The sequence below is a fragment of the Tamandua tetradactyla genome, chromosome 23 (assembly GCF_023851605.1).
Source record: "Tamandua tetradactyla isolate mTamTet1 chromosome 23, mTamTet1.pri, whole genome shotgun sequence".
Taxonomy (NCBI): Eukaryota; Metazoa; Chordata; class Mammalia; order Pilosa; family Myrmecophagidae; genus Tamandua; species Tamandua tetradactyla.
In genome coordinates, this window is record NC_135349.1 from 56,439,822 (window position 1) to 56,460,854 (window position 21,033).

The 21,033-nt window shown below is 46.1% G+C and overlaps 1 protein-coding gene and 1 pseudogene across 1 annotated transcript in view; one reads left to right on the forward strand and one right to left on the reverse strand.

Moving 5' to 3' along the window:
- Window positions 1-20,353, forward strand: part of LOC143666787 (lipase maturation factor 1-like) — a 44,915-nt gene extending 24,562 nt beyond the window's left edge. The window contains exon 3 of the mRNA XM_077140327.1: window positions 3,750-20,353. Within this exon, the coding sequence (XP_076996442.1) occupies window positions 3,750-3,768 (19 nt within the window). The 3' untranslated portion in view covers window positions 3,769-20,353. The remainder of the gene's footprint in view (window positions 1-3,749) is intronic.
- Window positions 5,088-6,286, reverse strand: LOC143666788 (PHD finger protein 10 pseudogene; annotated as a pseudogene).
- Window positions 20,354-21,033: the final 680 nt, after the last annotated feature.

Sequence of the window (21,033 nt, forward strand, 5' to 3'; positions counted from 1 at the left end):
CTTACAGATCTTGTGGTAGGAGATGGTTTCCTAGACCTTATACCCAAAGCACAAGCAATGAAAAAAGAAATAGATAAATGGAATGTCCTCAAAATTGAATACTTTTGGGTGTCAAAGGACTTTGTCAAGAAAGAAAAAAAAGGCAGTCTACTCAATGGGAGAAAATATTCAGAAACCACACTTCTAATAAGTGCTTATATCTAGAATATATAAAGAAATCTTACAACTCAACAACAAAAAGGCAAATAACCCAATCAAAGAAATGGGCAGAAGACGTGAATAGATACTTTTCCAAAGAGGAAATATAAATGACCAAAAAGCATATGAAATATGTACAACTTCACTAGCTATTTGGGAAATGCAAGTCAAAACCACAATGAGATACTATTTCACACCTACTAGAATGGCCATTATATAAAAACAAAGAAAGAGAAAACTACAAGAGCTGGAGAGGATGTGGAGAAAGAGATACGCTTATTCACTGCTGGTGGGAATGTCAAATGGTGCAGCTGCCCTGGAAGACAGCTTGGTGGTTCCTCAGGAAGCTGAGTATGGAATTGCCATATGATCTAGCAATCTGTTATTAGGTATATATACGGAAGAACTGAAGGCAGGGACATGAATAGACATTGCTACACTGATGTTTATAGTGGCAGTATTCATGTTTGCCAATAGATGGAAACAGCCCAAATGCCCGTCAACAGACGAGCAGATAAGCAAACTGTGATATATACATATGATGGAATATTATGCAGCTGTAAGAAGGAATGAAGTCCTGACACATGCAACAACATAGATGAACCTTGAGGACGTTGTACTGAGTGATATAAGCCAGAAATAAAAGAACGAATACTGTATGGTTTCTTCAGAACTATACTGACCAAACTTCGAGAGTTAAATATGAGAGCATAGGTTATCAGGAGATTGAAAGAGGGTAGAGATTGGGCATTTGGTGCTTAGGGAGTACAGAATGTTCAATAAGATTGGTTGTAAGTGTTCAGAAACGGATAACAGAGTGCTCTGTGATGGCAGCACAATGCTGTAAGTGTAAGTAGCAGAGATGAGTGTGAGTATGGTTGCAAGAGGAAGTCTAGGTTGTATGTGTCAACTGAAGGAAAGCTAGAGGATAACAACTGGTGGTGTATAAATTAGCAAAACTAGAGTGGACAATGATGAGGGTTAATTGTACAAATATAAAAATGTTCTTACATGAACTAGAACAAATGTATGCCACTATTAAAGGTGTTGATAGGGTGGTATAAGGGAAAATGCAATGAATACAAACTGAAGTCCATAGTTAACAGTAATGTTGTAATAGTCTTTCATTAATTGTAACAAAGGCAGTATTCCAAAGCTAAATGTCAAAAATAGGGTGATGTAAGGGTGGGGAAGGGGTTATGTTTGTTTTTTTCCAGAAGAAATGGGAATGGTCTCCTATCAATTGTGGTGGTAAATGTAGAACTATGTGATTATACCAGGAGCCATTGATTGTGCACTTAGGATGGATTGTATGGTGCATGAATAAAACTATTTTGAAAACATAAATAAAACACAAAAAATAGGCTCTCCTGGATGATGCTATTTATCTAAAATTAGATCAGACATAACTACCTATGGTGGAAAAAATTCAGAGAGGGTTGTCTCTGGTGAGTATCGACTGGCATTTCACTATATGTCAATTTTACCAAAAACAAAGAAATTCTGGAAATAGATATTGTACTATAGGTACTAGACTGATTTTTCTTGCATGGTATAGTTCAGCGGTCTTGAAATTACCTCTCCATGTTCTAGGTTTGAGCGAATGAGTAAGTACAGTCGACACAGTAGGTGCCAGATTTCACCGTTAGGAAGGTAACTATAAAATGGAAAGGGGGAGACAAGACTGTACTTTGTGGAGGCATGAATTTACCATTTTTAGCGTATGCATATCTACACGTGTACATCTCTAAACGTGTTTTATTTGTGTTTTATTTATGTTTTCAAAATAGTTTTATTCATGCACCATACAATCCATCCTAAGTGCACAATCAGTGGCTACCATATATAGGTAGGTAGGGAAGTACGTGTGCATCATGCGTGTGTTGTGTATTTGTGGAAGTGGAAGAGTGATGAGTGTAAATGTTTCCCCCTGTCTGCTAAGAGGGCCCAGAAGCAGGGGTACACCTGACTCCCACATCGTGGCCTCCGACCGCTGCTCCCCACCCAGGGAAGCCTCTTGGAGAAGTGGCTGCTTTGGGGGCTGAGGGGGGAAGGGCAGGATGGGAAGATCCTGGGCCCTCCGGGTGTACCCTAAAAGGAACCCCATGCCCATTTGCATCACTGCCTATTGCCTCTCAAACTGCCCTGACCCCCTGGCAGCTACCAGTCTGCTTTCTGCCTCTGTGGACATTTCCTGCACATGGAATCGCACAGTCTTTGTCCTTTTGTGTTTGGCGTCTTTCATTTAGCATGATGTCTTCCAGGTTCATCCATGTTGCAGCCTGAATCGTACTCTACTCCTTTTGTTCTTGAATGATAGCCAACAATGTTTGTTGAAGATGGTTGTGGTAGTTTTATTCTTCAGTCCTAACAGATTTGTTGTTAATTTGGGCTAAGTGAGACCTGCTGCTGGTTGAGAGGGGCATACAAGGAATTTTTGTCCCAAGACCATATGTGATTCCTCCTCTGAGATTTAGTTCTGTCATATTGTAGGAATTTAGGGTTTGGAGCCTGTTGTAGTTTGCTAGCTGCCGGAATGCAACACACCAGAGACGGATTGGTTTTCAGTAAAAGAGGATTTATTGAGTTGACATACAGTTCTTCAGAGGAAAGGCAGCTAACCTTCAACTGAGGTTCTTTCTTACATGGGAAGACACAGGGCGATCTCTGCTGGCCTTCTCTCCAGGCCTCTGGGTTCCAACAGCTTTCCCCGGGGTGATTTCTTTCTGCATCTCCAAAGGCCTGGGCTGAGCTGCTTGGGCTGTGCTACGTTGAGTCTCATTTAAGCACCAGCTAGTTAACTCAAACGTCATTCATTGCAGCAGGCACGCCTGATATAATGAGCAACAGATGAGGTTCACATGCCATCGGCTGATGTCCACAGCAATATAACTACACATCTTTACCTGGCCAAGTTGACAACTGAATCTAACTACTACAGGGCCCTTTAAACATTTTTTTGTTAGCTTGTCTTCATTCTCTCAGAGGGCAAAATAAATGACTACATCACAGGAATTCCTTATGGTTGTAAGGCCCCCATTGTTGTAAGATTCTGTAGGTTAGAGTTAGCAGTGGAGGCAGCACTCACCAAATCCCTTTAACATAAGGTCCATTTTCTAATAATCCGTGCTAAAGGTAATAAGAGTACCCATTAAACTTTTCAATTCCAGGATATAGCGTTTTTCTGTGGTGTTTCATTGAATTTATACTACAGGGCCAAGTCCCTGGGTGGCCTTGTGTAGACTGCCTGGGTGAGTTCTACCCCAGCGCCTACCTGTGGGAGCAATCTGGTGGGCACATGGCTTCTTGCCTCCACATTGCCTGCTGGAGGGCCCCTGGGTGGGCTCTGACCACTGAGTCACCCTCTTCCACCCCGCTTGCGTTAGTGACTGTTGGTCTGTGCCCTGGGTCCACACTGCCCAGTCACCATGGCAGGCTATGCCTAGTGGGTTAACAGGATGTTGTGCCTAATGGGTTAACAGGATGCTTTAACCTCATTTGGACACATCAAGCCAGAATTGTAATGTGTTTTTTCTCCTTTTGTTTTTCAGGTATTCTTTTGGTAAGTGAAAATCATTTAGAGAAAAAGTCTCCGTGAGTTTAGCATTGTGTGTTGGGGTATGTATCTTTATGCATTTTTTGCTGACTTTTCTCATTTTATTCTTGCCTGCACATCTATGTTCTGCTTTAAAGGAATGTACGGTATTGTTCGTTGCTTGATATGATGTTTGCTGTGCCACAGTGGAATTCTGACCAGAGCTGACTTCCTTGCCTAGAGCAGTGGACTAGAGCAGATGTGTGAACTCATGGATTTTCACACCCATTACATGCTCTGGAGCGTAAGCTCCAATTTATTCCAGAAGAGTAAATTCCCTTGGGCATAGTGGTGATAGTTCAGCTGAACCCCAAGGAACATATCCATGAGTGTCATCGCTACCTTGGGTAAATAATAGGCACTGTGATAGGTAGGTGTGTGAAAAGGGACTGCAGGCCTGTCCCCCCTCTGCACATGGCCCATTGTCCTCCCGTGGACATTTGAGCCTTTGTAAATCTCTACACACAAGAGGCTCCCCCCAGCCTGTGTTCTGTAAGGAATGCACATGCCAAAAGTGACATGTAGAGTAAGGCTTTTTTCCAAGACCACTGCGGCAGCAGGACAGCCCCCCAAGTGGACAGGACAGAGGACAGCATCAGGTGAGAAGAGTGATTTCTTCTTCAACAAGGCACACAGCCCTGGAGAAGGCCATGGACACACAGTGGGATTGAAACCTGACCTGTCTCAAGGGTCCTTGGGAAGAAGGACCCCTAAATTCTCTCAGACATCAGGGAGGGAAGTGGGGGAGAGATTTTCAAGGCCTTCCATAATCTGTGTGACCCAAAGAACTCAGATATGTGTTGCAGGGAAGGAAGAACAAGAAGTGGACACAGACGTAACCCTAGCCCCCACTCCTCTCATACTCTTGGCTTTGCTTCTTACTTCTTTCCTAATGTTAGGGTTGGGGAAGGATTTCATAATTTTGCTTGCATCTTTGCATGCTCTGTTCATGGGGCTCTGCCTTAGAAGCATGCACGTCTTGCATGAGGGTCTACCCTATTCATTCTTCATTCCCCAGAGATCATTGAGCACCAGCAGTGCTGGATATTCTTTGGTAAACAAAATAGAATTACGCTTACACTGTGGAGCTTATGGTCTAGATTAGAGAATAAAATTATATGTTCTTTATAAGGAAGCATATAATTTATATGTTATAAGGGAAAAAATCTGTAACTTTTCTTCTTTTTTTTCAATTAAAAAAATGTTTTATTGGCATAAAACTGAGAATGTAAATAAACTGGCACCAGATATTTCACTTAAATGCGTGTTATACAATATTGAGGTCAAAACTATTTTATCCCTCTGCTGTTTTTCCCCTTCTGCCTACTTTCCTGGGTGTTGGGAGAGCTCATTGACAACAGTCACAGATCCAGCGACCTGATGGAGCAGCACCAAGGCCCCACAGAAAGCTTGATAACATCTGTCACATGCATCACCAAACATCATTTCTTCTTCATGGCAGGCTGTCCACATAGAATGCATGTTTTACATGCCACACACTGCCATGGGGTGGTCCTAATCACAGAAACACACTCCATAGCCAGATCCAGGTAGGAAGGGTAGCCATGTAACCACCTGGGAGCAGGGTAGACGGGACTCAACCTTCCCTTTCTTGTTGGATCCTCACCCTTCAGACAAATGCCACACACAGCATTTGGCATGACCTTTGGCTTGGACTGAGGAACTGATTTGGATAGTACAGAATCTTTGGAACCATCTTTTCTTGGAGTAGCAGCTTTGTCTTTTGGTTTCTGTCTCCCCTGAAGAGAATCCTCCTGGTTGTCAGGAGGGCTTTTGCCTTCAGGGCATGGCCTGAGGGGCTGTCTGAAGTGCCCTTATTTCTCCTGGTCCCTGATCACCACACCCGTCTTCAGTGTCATGAGCAGCATCAGCAGCTCCGTGCCCACAGGGGGCTCATGCAGAGCTGTGTTCCAGGGCAGAGAGTGCAGCTCACCTGGCGAGTTCTGGAATTGTCTGGGGGTGAGAGCCACTGGGTGAGAACTGCCTTTATTCACTCTGTAGGTGACACTTTGCACTTCCCTTGAGGTACCTGGATAACATGTGTTTGTAAGTTGAAATAAGCTCTTCTTTCTTCCATATGTTCCCAGTTTAAGTTGCCATGAAATTCAGCTGCTTTTTTGGCAGCTTTCTTAATGTACTCAGGCACTTTGCTGGCGTCAACCTTCTGAGTATTCTGTTGTTGCGTTTGAGAATATTCTTTATAATGATCCGTAATTTGTTGACGTTCTTTTTCTTGCAGAGTAACAGAATATTCAGCATCTTTGCTGGATACTTTCTTATCGTTGAGTCAGTCGCGTCGTCACTGCGCGTGCTGTCAGACCTGGAGTACACTGAGCTTCTGTCAGGACATTTAGCTCTGTAAGGCAGATGCTTTTCTTGTGAGGTACCTTTCGCCTCTAAGTCTGGGTATTCACATTTAAAGAGGTCACACCCAAATAAATATTCACTGACTTGTTCTTTTTTTTTTGGCATGGGCAGGCACCGGGAATCAAACCCGGGTCTCTGGCATGACAGATGAGAGCCACCTTGGCCCACCCCACTGACTTGTTCTTGAAGCATGTTGTATTCTCCTCTTTCATCAGGTGGCCATTTGTACTCTATCTGACTTTCAGCTGGATAGTAGCTAAAGCCAAGATCTTTTTTTTTTTTATTGTGAAATATAACATATATACAGAAAAGCAATAAATTTCAAAGCACATTGCAACAATTAGTTGTAGAACAGATTTCAGAGTTTGGTATGGATTTTAATTCCACAATTTTAGGTTTTTATTTCTAGCTGCTCTAAAGTACTAGATCCTCAAAGAAATATCAATATGATGAGTCAGCACTCATACTAATGTGTTAAACCTGACTTTCTCTGTATAACTTCACCATCACCTTTGATCTTTCTCCCACTCTTTAGGGGTATTTGGGCTATGCCCATTCTAACTTTTTCATGTTGGAAGGGGCTGCCAATAATATGGATAGAGGGGTGGAACTAGTCGATGTTCTGAAAGGCTGGCCCCTTTGCATTTCAGGACTTATCTGGTCCAGGGACCCATCTGGAGGTTGTAGATTTTGGAGAGTTCCCTAGTGCATGGAACCTTTGTAGAATCTTATATAATGCCCTAGGTATTCTTTAGGATTGGTAGGAATGGTTTTGGTTGGAGTTTGGCAAGTTATGTTATGTAGCAGTGCCTAACTGAAACATGTGTAAGAGTGACCTCCAGAGTAGCCTCTCAACTCTATTTGAACTCTCTGAGCCACTGATACCTTTTAGTCAGGATGACATTGTTGATCCCATGGTGTCAGGGCCAGGTTCATCCCTGGGAGTCCTCTCCCATGCCGTCAGGCAAACTTTCCTCCCTGGATGTCATTTCCCACATAGTGGGGAAAGCAGTGGTTTCACTTGTAGAGTTGGGCTTAGAGAGAGTAAGGCCACATCTGAGTAACAACAGAGATCCTCTGGAGGTGACTCTTGGGCATGCCTATAGGTAGGCTAAGCTTCTCCACTACGCACATAAGCTTCACAAGAGCAAGCCTCAAGGTCAAGGGCTTGGCCTTGCGATTTGGGTATCTCTAATGTTTGGCACAGTATCCAGGGTTTCCCCAGTGATAAAGTTTCATAGTTCCACATGTTTTCTCCCATCCCTCAAGGGACTTGATTATTTGCTTAATATACTCTATAACGTATCTTAAAGCCAAGATCTTGACTGAAGTTTCACAACTCCTAGAACTATCTCCTGAGCCCATTGCCTCCTTTTGAATGGTTGGGTCCCATCATTTGAATTCTTTTCATTATCATCCTTCGAGGATGGCACTCCAGGGGTGGCCACGTCACTATCACCCAGCTGTGCAGAGAGCACCGGCGGGCGCTGTCGCTGCTGCCATCAGCCCAAGCCCAGCCCCTGCGCCACCACCTCGTCCTGTGTAACTTTTCTTTTTTAAAATATATTTGGGAAGAGATTTATATAGAGAAGAGCCAAGATGGCGGCTTAGTGAGGTGTGAGATTTAGTTCGTCCTCCAGAGCAGCTAGTAAATAGCCAGGAACAGGACAGAAGAACTGCTGGGGCCACATGAGTGACCAGAAACACAGTGTACACCGGTCTGGACAAGCTGGACTGGCTGTGAGCTCTCCTGAATCGAAGGTCCCCCAAGATGCAGTGGCTGGTACCCCTCAACCACAGGCTGCTTCCCAGAGAAGAAAGGAAGGAAACTTTACTAGCAGCAAGGAGCTGAGCCCTACCAAGCTCCAATTTGTGGAATTAATTAACAAATTCTGACTACTAAAAATAGGCCCTCAGCTCAGGTGAACCTTGAGTAAAAACTGAGGTTGCTGGTTTTTGCCCGGGTGCGTAGGGGGCAGGGCTGACAGAAAAAGAAAAAAAAAAACAAAAAAAAACAAGGTGTTTTTGGATCAGACAGAACAAAATACTTGAAAGGGTCTGGGCCCTGAAGGAAAGGAGGGGCCACATAGGACCTGGAGATACACAGAGCAGTACACCAGCTTAAGCTCTTTATTGGCAAACCCAAGGAATGGGTATCCTGCTCTGAAAAGGAATTTTCTTTTCTTCTCTTTTTTTGTGGCTGTGTTTCTACAGCTTCACTGCTCTTTGGATACAACTGCAAGGCTTCTCAGGTAGAATTAAGCTTGTCTGAGAGCTTGTTGGGAGGCTCTACCTTCCCCAGGAGAGTGGTGTATATTAGTTAGGGCTCTGCAGAGAAACACAATCAACAGGGAACACTCGCAAATATAAAATTTATAAAAGTGTCTAATGTGACCGCAGAAATGCAGAGTCCAAAATCTGCTGAGTAGGCTGTGAAGCCAGCGATTCCGACGGAGGGTCTGGACAAACTCCACAGGAGAGGCTCACCAGCTGAAACAGGAAGAGCCTGTCTCTTCTGAATCCTCCTTATAAGGCTTTCAGTGATTAGATTAAACATCACTCTTGCAGAAGACACGCCCCTTTGGCTGATTACAAATGGAATCAGCTGTGGATGCAGCTGACATGATCATGATTTAATTCTATGAAATGTTCTCATCGCAACAGACAAGCCAGCATTTGCCCAACCACCACTTGGCCAAGTTGACACATGAATCTGACCATGACGGGGTGGGACCCAACTCAGGTAGAATCCCTCCCTCAAGGAATTCAGACCCTAGGGTCTTGAAAAGTGGAGAGACTAAACCTACAACCTCTCCTCTGTCTCCACCACGCCCCCAGCAGGGAGAGTCTGCTGAACTGAAAGGTACCGCATCACCTTTTGCTGATGGGACCCACAGGCAGACAAGCACCATATACTGGGCAGGATAGGAAAAACACAGAGTTCATAGGCTTCATAGGAAAGTCTTTCAACCTGCTGGGTCTCACCCTCAGGGAAAACTGATGCAAATGACTCTTTCCTCCTGAGAGGAGGCAGTTTAGTCTCGGAAAATCTGGGTTGGGGTCCATAATACCTAAGTACACCCTCCTAAGGGAGGTAAAAAAAAAGGCACCATACAGGCAGGGCAAGAAACAAGAAAAGAAGAACTGAAAAATTCTGATCTGTTAAACAAAACCTAAGCTAGAGGTCTGGAATAAGCTGAACTGAATGTCAAAGAACAGATAGACAACAAAGTCATCCAACAAGAAAATTCTAGGTAAAAAAAAGTGAAAACAATCTCCAGAATAAACTAATTATGGAAATTAAATGCCTAGACTAGCAAAAAATAACGAGTCTTACTAGGAAAACTGAAGATAATGCCTAGTCAAAGGAACAAACTAACAATGCAAATGAGATACAGGAGTTGAAACAATTAATTCATAATGTTTGAACAGACATTTGATTTTTTTTGTATTCATCAAAAAGCAAATCAATGAATTGAGGGAGGATATGAAGAAGGCAAGAGACGAACAAAAAGAAGAAATCCATAGTCTGAAAAAACAAATCACAGAACTTATGGGAATGAAAGTCACAGTAGAAGAGATGAAAAAAAAACAATGGAAACCTACAATATCAGATTTCAAGAGCCAGAGGATAGGATTAGTGAACTGGAAGGCGGGACATCTGAAATCTGACAAATTAAAAAATATATAGGGAAAAGGATGGAAAAATATGAGCAGGGACCCGGAATTGAATGACAACATGAAGCGCACGAATATACACGTTATGGGTGTCCCAAAAGGAGAAGAAAAGGGAAAAGGAGGAGAAAAACTATCACTGGAAATTTCCGAACTCTTATGAAAGACTTAAAATTACTAATCCAAGAAGTGCAGCGTACCCCAAACAGAATTGATCCAAATAGACATACTCTAAGACACATACTAATCAGAATGTCAGATGTCAGAGAGGAAGAGAGAATCTTGAAAGCAGCAAGAGAAAAGCAATCCATCACATACAAGGGAAGCCCAATAAGACTATGCATAGATTTCTCAGCAGAAAACATGGAGGAAAGAAGATAGTAGTGTGATGTATTTAGGATACTAAAAGAGAAAAGACTGTCAAGCAAGAATTCTATATCCGGCAAAATTGGCCTTCAAAAATGAGGTGGAAATCAAAACCTTTTCAAACAAAAAAAAATGACTGAATTTGTGACCGAGAGACCAGCTCTGCAAGAAATACTAAAGGGAGCACTAGAGACAGATAGGAAAAGACAGGAGAGAGAGGTGTGGAGAAGAGTGTAGAATTGAACACTTACCAGTAAAGGTAAAAAGAAAGAAAAATCAGATATGACATATAAAAAGGCAAAATGGTAGAAGAAAGTACTGCCCTTACAGTAATAACACTAAATGGTAATGGATTAAACTCCCCAATCAAAAGACATAGACTGGCAGAATGGATTAAAAAATAGGACCCATCTAAATGCTGTCTACAGGGGACACATTTTAGACCCAAGGATAAACATAGGTTGAAAGTGAAAGGTTGGGAAAAGATATTTCATGCAAGCAACAATCAGAAAAGAGCAGGAGGAGCTATACTAATATCCATAGCAATCGTAAGTATTTATGCCCTGAGCCAGAGTGCTCCAGAATACATGAGGCAAAACTGAAAACTGCAAACACTGAAACAGAGGAATAGACATATCTACCATAATAGTTGGAGACTTCAATTCCCCACTTTCATCAATGGACAGAACACTTAGAGGATCAATAAAGAAAGAGAGAATTTGAATAGTACAATAAATGAACTAGACTTAACAGACATTTATAGAACCTTATACCCCCAAACAGCAGGATACATGTGTTACTCAAGTGCTCATGGATCATTCTCAAGTATAGACCATATGCTTGGGTCACAAAGCAAGTATCAATAAATTTTAAAAAGATTAAAATCATACAAAACATTTTCTCATATCATAAAGGAATGAAGTTGGAAATCAGTAATAGTCAGAGGGCCAGAAAATTCACAAATATATGGAGGCTCAACAACACACTCTTAAACAACCAGTGGGTCACGGAAGAAGTTGTAAGACAAATCAGTAAATATCTTGAAGCAAATGAAAATGAAAACGCAACATATCAAAACTTATGGGATGCAGCAAAGGCATTGCTAAAAGGGAAATTTATTGCCCTAAATGCCTATATCAAAAAAGAAAAAAGAGGGTGTCCAAGTAGTTCAGTGCTTAGAATGCCCACATTTCATGTGGGAGACGTGGACCATGCACACACACACACCCCAAAAAAAGAAGAAAGAGCAGAAATCGAGGAATTAACTGTTCCCTTGGAAGAACTAGAGAAAGAACAGTAAACTAACCCCAAAGCAAGCAAAAAGAAAGAAATAACAAAGATTAGAGTAGAAATAAATGAAATTGAGAAGATGGAAACAACTGAGAAAATCAGCAAAACCAGAAGTTGGGTCTATGAGAAAATCAACAAGATTGATGGACCCTTAGTGAGGTTGACAAAAAGAAGAGAGAGGATGCAAATAAATCAGAAATGGAAGAGGATTCATAACCACTGACCCCACAGAAATGAAGTAATGAGAGAATACTATGAACAGCTTTATACTAATAAACTCGACAATGAGGACGAAATGGACAATTTTCTAGAAAGGCATGAACAACCAACATTGACTCCAGAATAGACCTCAACAAACCAATCAGAAGTAAAGAAATCAAATCAGTCATTAAGAAGCTCCCCAAAAAGAAAAGTCCAGCATATGAACAGACTACTCAGTGTCCCTTCAGCTGAGTGGGCCTGCAAATGAGTTTTCTTCTGAGGAGCCCCGTAGCTGCCTGTCAGCTCCTTTGACTCTCCCTAACAGGTCTCTGAACAGGTCAGTATCATCCTGTTTTCACTTTGGGCAGCCAAGCTGGTCACTGGTAAAGTGAATCCTGGCTGAAGACTGCACAGCTGGGGAAGGCCTTCACCTCGCCGTCTTCCTTTTTCTCAGGTAACCAAACTTGTTACCAGAATACTTAGGCTGCTATTAATCTTTCTACTGTCCTAAACAGTCTCTTGTCAAGTCTGGGATCTGGTGCCCGTTTTGCCGCCTGGGTCGCAGCTGCCCTGCCACAACCCCTGTTCACTGCCCGCTGTGCTGCCCTCACTGCCTTCTGTAGACAACTGTGATGCTGCATGAGATGAGTGCTGCGTCAGTTGGACAATAAGGAAAGCCATGTTTGTTATAATGCAGCTCTACCACCGCTCTTTTCTGAAACATTACTGTCTTAGATATTGCTGAGCGTGGAAGGCGGCTGAGTTTGTTAACATTGACTTCAAAGTGTGAGTCTAACAAGCAGTGAATTCAGCTCTCCTGTAAATGCTGACCATCTCCTGCTCCCCTGCAGGAAGTGTGCTGTTTGATGTCCATGACAGGAGAGCCTCTTTCAAACTTCTGTGCATTTGAAAAGAGCACAGGAATTTGACAGGCTGGAAGCAGCAAGTGGCTGAGTGTAGGCTCGGCTGGGGCTTCCGGGAAGGGCTTTTCTGATCTCTCCTGCCAGGCCAAGGAGGCTCTTGGCCCACGCCCTGTGAAGCTGCGCTGTGCCCCTCATGGGGCTTGGGCCATGCCTCTGCTTCAGTTGGGGAGTATACTCTTGGAAGGAACCCCCGGTCTGCCCTAGTTGGTGAGGCTGACCTCACCCAAAGGCCACAGCAGTCATTTTTAATGGGGCCTTTGGAGTGCCCTGGAGCACTGGATGTGTCAGATACTACTCTCCTGGTGGAGTCTGCCTTGTGTGTCGACCCACCCCAGCCCCAGCACTGACTCTTCCAAGATGTCTCTGTGTCAAGGCTTCTGGGGTCTTACTGCTTAGCTGGGCATGGTCTGCTGCATAAGTGCATTTCTGTGAGACTTAGGCATCGTCTTCCAAGGGACGAAACTCCCCTACTGTTTCCTGATTGCTTTGCTGTCACCATTGAGAAGCTTCTCTGCAGGATGTCCAGGTCTGGGGCAGTGTGTCCAGGAGGGGATCAGATCGTGTGTAGGTGGGGTTGGAAGTCGGATCATTTTCAGGAGGGGCTGGGGGTCAGAACACTGGTGGTCTGTACGTTTTTCAGACAAAACTGGGCTCTGGCGGCCTGAGCTCCTGGGGCGACCAGACCGAGGACCTGAACTCATCCCGAGTGGGTGGGTGTCAAGGAAAACAGCAGCCACAAGGCTGGGCTGCATGCCAAGTCAGCAGTTTCATCTGACAGAATTAGTTGACCACTTTAGGGCCTGACCTCCTTAGGATCCGTCATCGTTTAGTGGAACCCTCACTCGGTGGCTTTCTAGTTTCCTGATGCTGAGACAGACCCGTGCCAGTTGGTCCTCAGGTCTGTTGGGCAGGCCCTGCATCAGCGCAGTAGCTGCCCATGTGCTTCCGAGTATGGGAGCAGAGAAGCAAAGGGGACTGAGGGTCTGACAGCGATTCTGCCGGGGGTGAGGTGTAAGTGCTCTGCAGGGGCACATGGTCAGATGGCGGGAAGCCCACGTGGTAGGGACCACGTTTAAGATGGTCATTTGCACAAATGTCGTCTCAGAGGGAAAGCAAGCCTTTCCTCTCTGTGCCTGGAAAGGTGCAGGGCCGTCAGGCAGTGCTCAGTGTAGTCTCCACTCCTGGCCATGTCCTTCCTAGATCCAGTTGAGGCTTTTTCAATGTGGAAGGACGGAGAAGGCGACTGGGTCATTTCTAGACCTCAATGTGCTGTGCTCTGGCAGGGACCCTCTCATCTGGCAGAGTGCCCGTCTCCAGACCGAGAGAAGTTATCTCCAAGGCTTCTGTGTGGCTTCTCGGTGGGCCATGGTGGTGGCCCTGGAAGTGCTGCCAGCTCTTCCCCTCCTGAGCTGTCCTTGCAGTGCAGGGGGTGCCCTAGAGTCCTGTCTGGAGCCTCCTGGGCAGGCGCGGTCTCCATCCTCAGCCTGTGTCTTAGCGCTGTTCCCGATGCCCGGTCGTGCTTTTGCCTAGCTCTTTCTTTCCCTGCCCTTGCTTTACCCAGCTTTCTCCTCCACAGCTTGTGCCCCTCCCTGCACTGCTAACACCAGCGGTGGGAAAGGGTGCCGACCAGGGAATACCTTCCTGTTGACAGAAGATGACACGAGGAGGTGAGGGACTGCCTCCTCACTCATTCTTTTCTTCATTCAGTAGTATCTGGTGCAAAGCACTTGGTTGAACCTTAAAGAAAAAATATTTTTAAGACCATTATTTTTCTTATTCATGTGACCATTAATATTTTGCTCATTCTAAATTTCTCCTGTCACATTTAGTTAACCATTTTCATTTTTAAAACGTGCTTGTCTCTTTAGTGTGTAGAGGTCTACGATGCTCAGAAAGTGTTTCATTGCTGTGATTCGTAGCTCCACTCTTGAATCCACTTGGTTGGTGTTCTGTTTGCTGAAGCTGCCAGAGCGCAGTATACCAGAAATGGGTCAACTTTTATAAAGAGGATTCGTTAAGTTACAAGTTTACTGTCCTAAAGCCTTAGAAATGTCCACATTAAGGCATCTGGGAAAGGATACCTTGTCTCTAAAGAAAGGCCACATGGATCCAGGATTTCTCTGTCGGCTGGGAAGGCATGTGGTTGGCGTCTGCTGGTCCCTGCTCCAGGTTCATTGCTTTGTGCTTCTGATTCCAGTGGCTTCCTCTCTGAGCATCTGTTGGCCCTCACTTAGCTTCTCTAGGGCAGGTTCTCTTACAATCTCCAAATGCATATGTCTGTATGCTCTCTGTCAGCTCCCATCTGTGCTTTCTCCAAAATGTCTCCCTTAAAGGACTCCTATAAGTGGATTAAGATCCACCTTGAATGGACGGGGTCACATCTCCATGGAAACAGCCCAATCAAAAGGCCCGCCCACACACTTGGGTCTGCCCCCCACAAGACTGGATTAGAAGAGTGTGGCTTTTCTGGGAGACATGACAGCTTCACACCAGCACAGTTGGCTTTTGCCTAGAGCTCTTCCAAATTACCTTTATAATTTTTTTAATGAGGTGGTATAACCCAGAGTGTATTTAATAGCAATAGTGAAAGCAGGCAGCTTTGAGGGTTTCCTGTGTGCCAGGCATCATGGTGATTGAAGGAGGGGATTTGGCTGCCACCCCATTTCCAGAGAGGATGCTGTAGCCTGGCAGGTAGCCGAGGTCTCCCAGTCCCCTGGCGGCACGCTGTGTCGGACGTGGGGCGCACGCTTCCCCACTGCCCCCTTGCGCTGTTGCCTTTCCTGGCCAGCTGTGCAGAGTGGCCTCCCGCTTTACCACCTGCCGCTCCTATGTGCTGGGTGTCTGTGTTGGAACAACCAGAGGCTGGTCTCCTTTATGGGTCTTTTCAAGAACTGATTTTACCCATCAGATTTTTTTGTTTGTTTGTTCTAGCCATTAATTTTTACTTTTTATAGTTTGCTTCCTCCTGTGAGGAGGGGGTTTATTTTATTAGTTTTTTGGATCTTGAGCTGATAGTTCAGATGGCTTATTCTCAGTCTTTCCTTACCACTCTTGTTGGCCGTGCCTGTCAGTCCAGACCCCCAGTGCCCTCAGGTGGTGCAGCTCTATTTTCAGTATTGATTGCCTCTTGGGACCAAGTTTCATTTAGAAAAGCACTTCTAAAATCACAAAGGCTTAGGGTTTTAGGAGTTATTTTTTCTTACAAATTTTTTATTTGTGACACTATGGCCAGATAATGTGGCCTGAAGATATATAGCTAATAAGAACAATCAGACTAGAAGGTCAAGTTGTCTTACACGGTTTGTACCAGCTCCAACAGTGCCCTGCTGTGCCTCTGCTGCCCTCAGTCTCGCTTCGTCTCCTCCACACTTCTGGCGGTCACATCTCTGAGAAATGTGTGTCTGGGTTGTTCTTGGTGTGTCATGGTCAGGCCTTGCCCTGTACCTCCTGTGACAAGGGAGCAAGACTGTTCTCACATCCCTGTCTTCTCCACCAATCATCTCAGGATAGCCGCGCTGCAAATAGGAGTTTGTTAAGTTAACACTTAGTCTATGCAATATTGTTGACTATAATTATTGGCTATAATTATTTTCTTTGTCTATACTTCTTTGCTTTTCCTTTTTTTTTTTTGGTTGCTTAGTTTCTCATCTTGATTATCTCCATTTAGTTCCAAGCACAACTGCTAAACCTCTCTCATTTCTATTTTTCATAGACTCAGGCACAGTAGGTGATCTGTCAGCTCCCTCCCCTTCATGTTGACTTCGGCCCTGGAACAGATGCTTCTGAGGCTCATGGCTTGGAGATGGAGGGGTGCTGACTGTCCTTATCACACTGGCTAATTTTGTCCCTCTCCCCATCCTAGGCATCCTTTGAGCCATGTGGCTCTTGGGGCAGGTGGCATGGTTGGGTTGGGTGTGTGACTCAGAGATGTCCGCCTCCTCCTCCCCATGCGAGGTCTGGAGCAGCACCTTTAGGAAGGGTCACGTGTTCAAGCCCTTCTCCTAATCATATTTACAGAAAGACCCCCAGGTGGGAGGCAGAGCTTCCTCTTTACATGCCTAGCACTAGTGGTTATCTGTGCATAGCAAAGCACAAAGCCAGCTCAACCAGATTGACCATGCCAAGGACACGTGTCCAAGTTGAAGAGGGCTCCTAGGGCTAGGGAAGGGCTCTGGTCTCATCAGGCACCATCCACGGGCACCGGCAGGCCTGGTCGTGCAGAACCGGCTCCTGGCCGCCAGTGGCTCTTTGTTGGATGAAGAAGGACACTGCCTCCATGAGCCTGACCTTTGCCAATGGAGTAACAGGAAGAGGCATTGTTAGCTCAGCCCTGGAGAAGCAGCTGTGTGCCAGTTCCTTTTGTAAATGCTTTGATATTTTAAAACAGAAATTTTAAGCGGGTAAGCCATGTTTTGTTGCCATTACAATGGCTGCTGTTGTTTGTGTGGGTTCACAGAGCAGACCCACAGAAACCTGTGTGGTTTCTTTTCCAGTAAATGCTTCCAAGGACCTGTAACAAATCTCTTCTTGATAGTTTGTGTCCTCTCCTTATCAGCAGTTTTGTGCTTCTTCTAAAGCAGGATTCCCCCAGTTTGCTCTGTGCACATTGGCTGGTCTTGGATTATATTCCTTTGATGAGGCAGTGTTCTGATGAACCGGGATGTCCTTGGAGCATTTTGGAGGCTGACCATCACATGTGAAAGGATGTGATGATCATTTTTGTGATGTTCATTAATGCTTAGGGGCTTCCGTACCGGCTTCTCCACCTGCTGGGAGTGCATTCCCTGAAGCGGGCCTCCCTGTCACCCCCGGAGCTGCCCTGCGTGTAACCTGTACTCCCACCACCTTGGCTGTTGGCACCCCCAGCTTTTGGGCCCTGCTTGGTTTTTCTCTGCGCGGCTGCTCCTTGGCACATGCCTCCACTGAAGTGTTGTCTCTGTGTCTGCCCTGTGAGGGCTGGACTGTGGCTTGTCCCTGCCGTCCCTGCAGTGGGTCAATGTGCAGATGGCACAAGCAAGGCAGGCAGCTGGCGTTGCTGCACTGCCTCCAGGTCCTTGCTGGAGACTGAGCCTTCTCGAGGGCACTGGGGTCTCGGTGTTCATGCTTGCTGGCGAGTGATGTGCTGTGTTGAGAAACCTGACTGGTTGTTTTTTTTTATTTGCTGCAAAGTGCCGCATGAACTCAGATTACTGGCACCGACTTGGCAAGCAGCCCCTTTCTGAGAGGGTGCTTGTGTCGAGGCATGGGCTGTCATCCTCAGTGATGTCTGCCTTCGGGGCATTTCTGACTCTGAGCACGGGCACTGTCCCTCCTTGGCCCTGCAGCCAAGTGCGCGCTGAGGGCCAGCAGGGCCCTCCCAGACGATTCAGCTGGCAGCAAACGCCACCCAGAACATGGGATGGAGAGTAGCAGCACCGCCCTCTGCCGTCTGAGCTTGCTCAGGCCCCTGCCAGATGCAAAGTGTCACCAGTGACGTCGTACAAAGCTGGTCAGGGTCACCTCTCAGCCACCTGCTGGCCAGGCCACACCCACTGAGCCGGCGGGTTCATGCCCAGCTACAGTGCAGCCACCTGACCACTTTGCCCGAGTTCACGTCACCAGGGAGAAGCCTGGGAGGTCGGGTCTGAGGAGGTAGAAACATCTAGAGCCTCGGCTTCCTCTCCATGGGCCGGGTGGCCCTCCAAAGACCAGCAGGGTAGCGTGTCCAGGGCCAGGTGGCTCTGGTGTCCTGGAATGCTGCCAGGCAGAGCACAGCCTCATCCATGGGTCCCTGGTGATGTGCTCCTGCTGTCCAGTGTTGGTGCTGGGGACCGTGGTTGTGGGGCAGGATGGCTAGGCCCTAAGTCCCTCTGAGTTGGTTCACATGCTATTGGGGTTGAGAGCACTATGCTGCCAGTGCTTGCATTTTTGCTCTATCACATGCCAAAGGGGTCTGCCCTGGCCTTGAGCTGACAGCTGCTGAGTCATCCACCCTCTGATGGCAATGCAGACACAAGGGCAGGAGGAGGCACAGGGGTGCCAGCTGGCAGAGAATGGTGGGGTGTGGTGAGGGGTACAGTGGGCTGGGTGGAGCCTGTGGCCCCAAGAACATGGCACGTGCTTACGGCAGAGCCTCACAACCCTCCCTGGACCCGTCTCTAGCCCAGCTTGCTGAGGCAGCAGGGCCGAAACACGAGGCCTAGCAGAATAGGCTTTTCCTTCACGACATTGTAACTGCAGACGTTTTTAAATAGATCAGACACTCACCTCCGTGGAGAGCCTGTGGCATGTCTGAGGCAGTGGGCGTCCTTGCAGCGCCCTGCCCCACCTTCACACCCCACGGGTGTGACCCGCACTGCCCACATCACAGGGAACCTCCCACCAGTGCCCGGGCTGGCCACAGACTTTCGTCTCTGCCCTCTAAAGCTGCTCGATGGCAGCGCAAGTTACTGTTTTCCAAGTGTGAACTGTTCCAAGATGGCTTTTTTGCTCCCTAAGCCCTTTGGCAATGAGTTAGGGCGCAGGGGGACCCTGCCCTCAAGCTTCGGACCTCTCTGACGTGGACTCTGGAGGCCCCTCTCCGTAGGGAGCAGCTCAGGCTGCTGTCCCCTGGGGGGGTTGGCTTTGTTCACCGCTGCCAGCATGAGCAGAGGTCCCCAAGGCCCCATCTTCCCTGCTGCTCCCCCCAGGTACCCAGCATGGGGGTGCGTCCTTTGGGGGGACTGCTCCAGGCCCTGACATGGGGACCCACCTGGTACCTTGTGAAATGCTGTCCACGGCACATTAAACAAGGCACCTTGGGATAATTTCAGGTTTGCAGAAGGGCTGTAAAGGTGGCACAGAGAGCCCCACCTTGCCCTGTGCTGACACACCACAGAGCAGAGGCACCAAGGCTACGAAATCGTATCCCTGCAAGGCTGGTATCGCAACTGTGGAGCTCGTCGGATCCCCGTTTTTTCCCATGGAGACTCTTTTCTAGTGCAGGACCCCCACATTGCTTTTTCTGTGGTCTTTGCCACTGCCCATGAACTTCAAGGCCTTGTGGAGTTCTGATCTTTGCCACCGCCCTGTGACCTTGGTGGCCTTGAGGAATTTTCACCAAGCGTTTTATAGAATGCGCCTCAGTGGGTCTGACCAGGACTCTAGGTTCTGGGGAGGAAGACCACAGAGGTGAGGGGCTCTTCTCATCGTATCAGGGGTGCATGAGCTCACCCCACATGCTCACGGGAGGTTGACCTTGATCGCCTGGCTGAGGCCGTGGTTGGCCAGGCCTCTGTTGTGTGCTCTGCTCCTTGGGAGCGAGTCACAGAGCCCCACCCACAAACCTAAGACGCATCGTACAAAAGCAGGGTTTTTTTGAGAGGTTTTGGTGGCCCGTGAACAGAGGAAATCATGTGGCTCAGAGGTGGAGAGTCATGCTTATTGAGCTGTCTGCACGGTGCTGTTGGGGTGGTGGGCACGGTCAGCCTGAGGGAGCCGGACCTGGGGCCTCTGAGGACCGTATGGCCATGTGCTCATGAGCATTGCCATCACCAGCTCTGCTTTGGGGTTTTCTAAGGCAGGATGAAAAGACATGGCTGCAAGGCCTTATCACTGTAGGAGAAAATGGAAATATTGTAAAGGTTTGGCTTTAGAGGGTAAGTTAGCTAAATGTACACATTGTCTCTGTAGGTTACTTATGCAATAGTGCTTAATGACCTGAAAAGGTATGCATGCGCTTATGTTAAAAAGTTTCCCTACCGACTGTATGTGTGAATATATATATATATACATATATATATATGTGTGTGTGTGTGTGTATATATATATATATATATATATATATTTTTTTTTTTTTTGGCATGGGCAGAAATTGAACCCGGGTCTTCGGCATGACAGGCGAGACCTCGGCCTGCTGAGCCACCGTGGCCCACCCTCCCAATGGACTATATTTAACAGTAATATCTTAATATTCTTTTGATATCAACAAATGTACCACACTAATCATAGGAGCTGATCATGGTTGGGGGAGTGTTTAGGATGTTTGGGGTTTTCTTTTTTTATATTTCTTTTTCTTAAGTAATGAAAATGACGTAAAATTGATCATGGAGATGTATGCACAACTGTGTGATGATACTGTGAGCCACTGATTGTACACTTCACATGGATTATATGTGTGTGAATGTTTCTCAGTAAAATTACTTTCGAAAAGGGGGAGTTTCAAACACTGTCTTTTGTATCCCATTTTTGCCAGAAAAAAAAAAAAAAGACATTTCACAGCAAAATGGTTTGGAAATCTACAGCCACAGGATTATCTTGGTATATCGCTGGGTGATCACATTGCTTTTCTTTTTTCTTTCCTTAACTCTAGCTCTAATTTGTTTTCACTGAATATTTTTGCTTTTGATTGAGGAAATTGTTTTAATAAAATGAAATCGA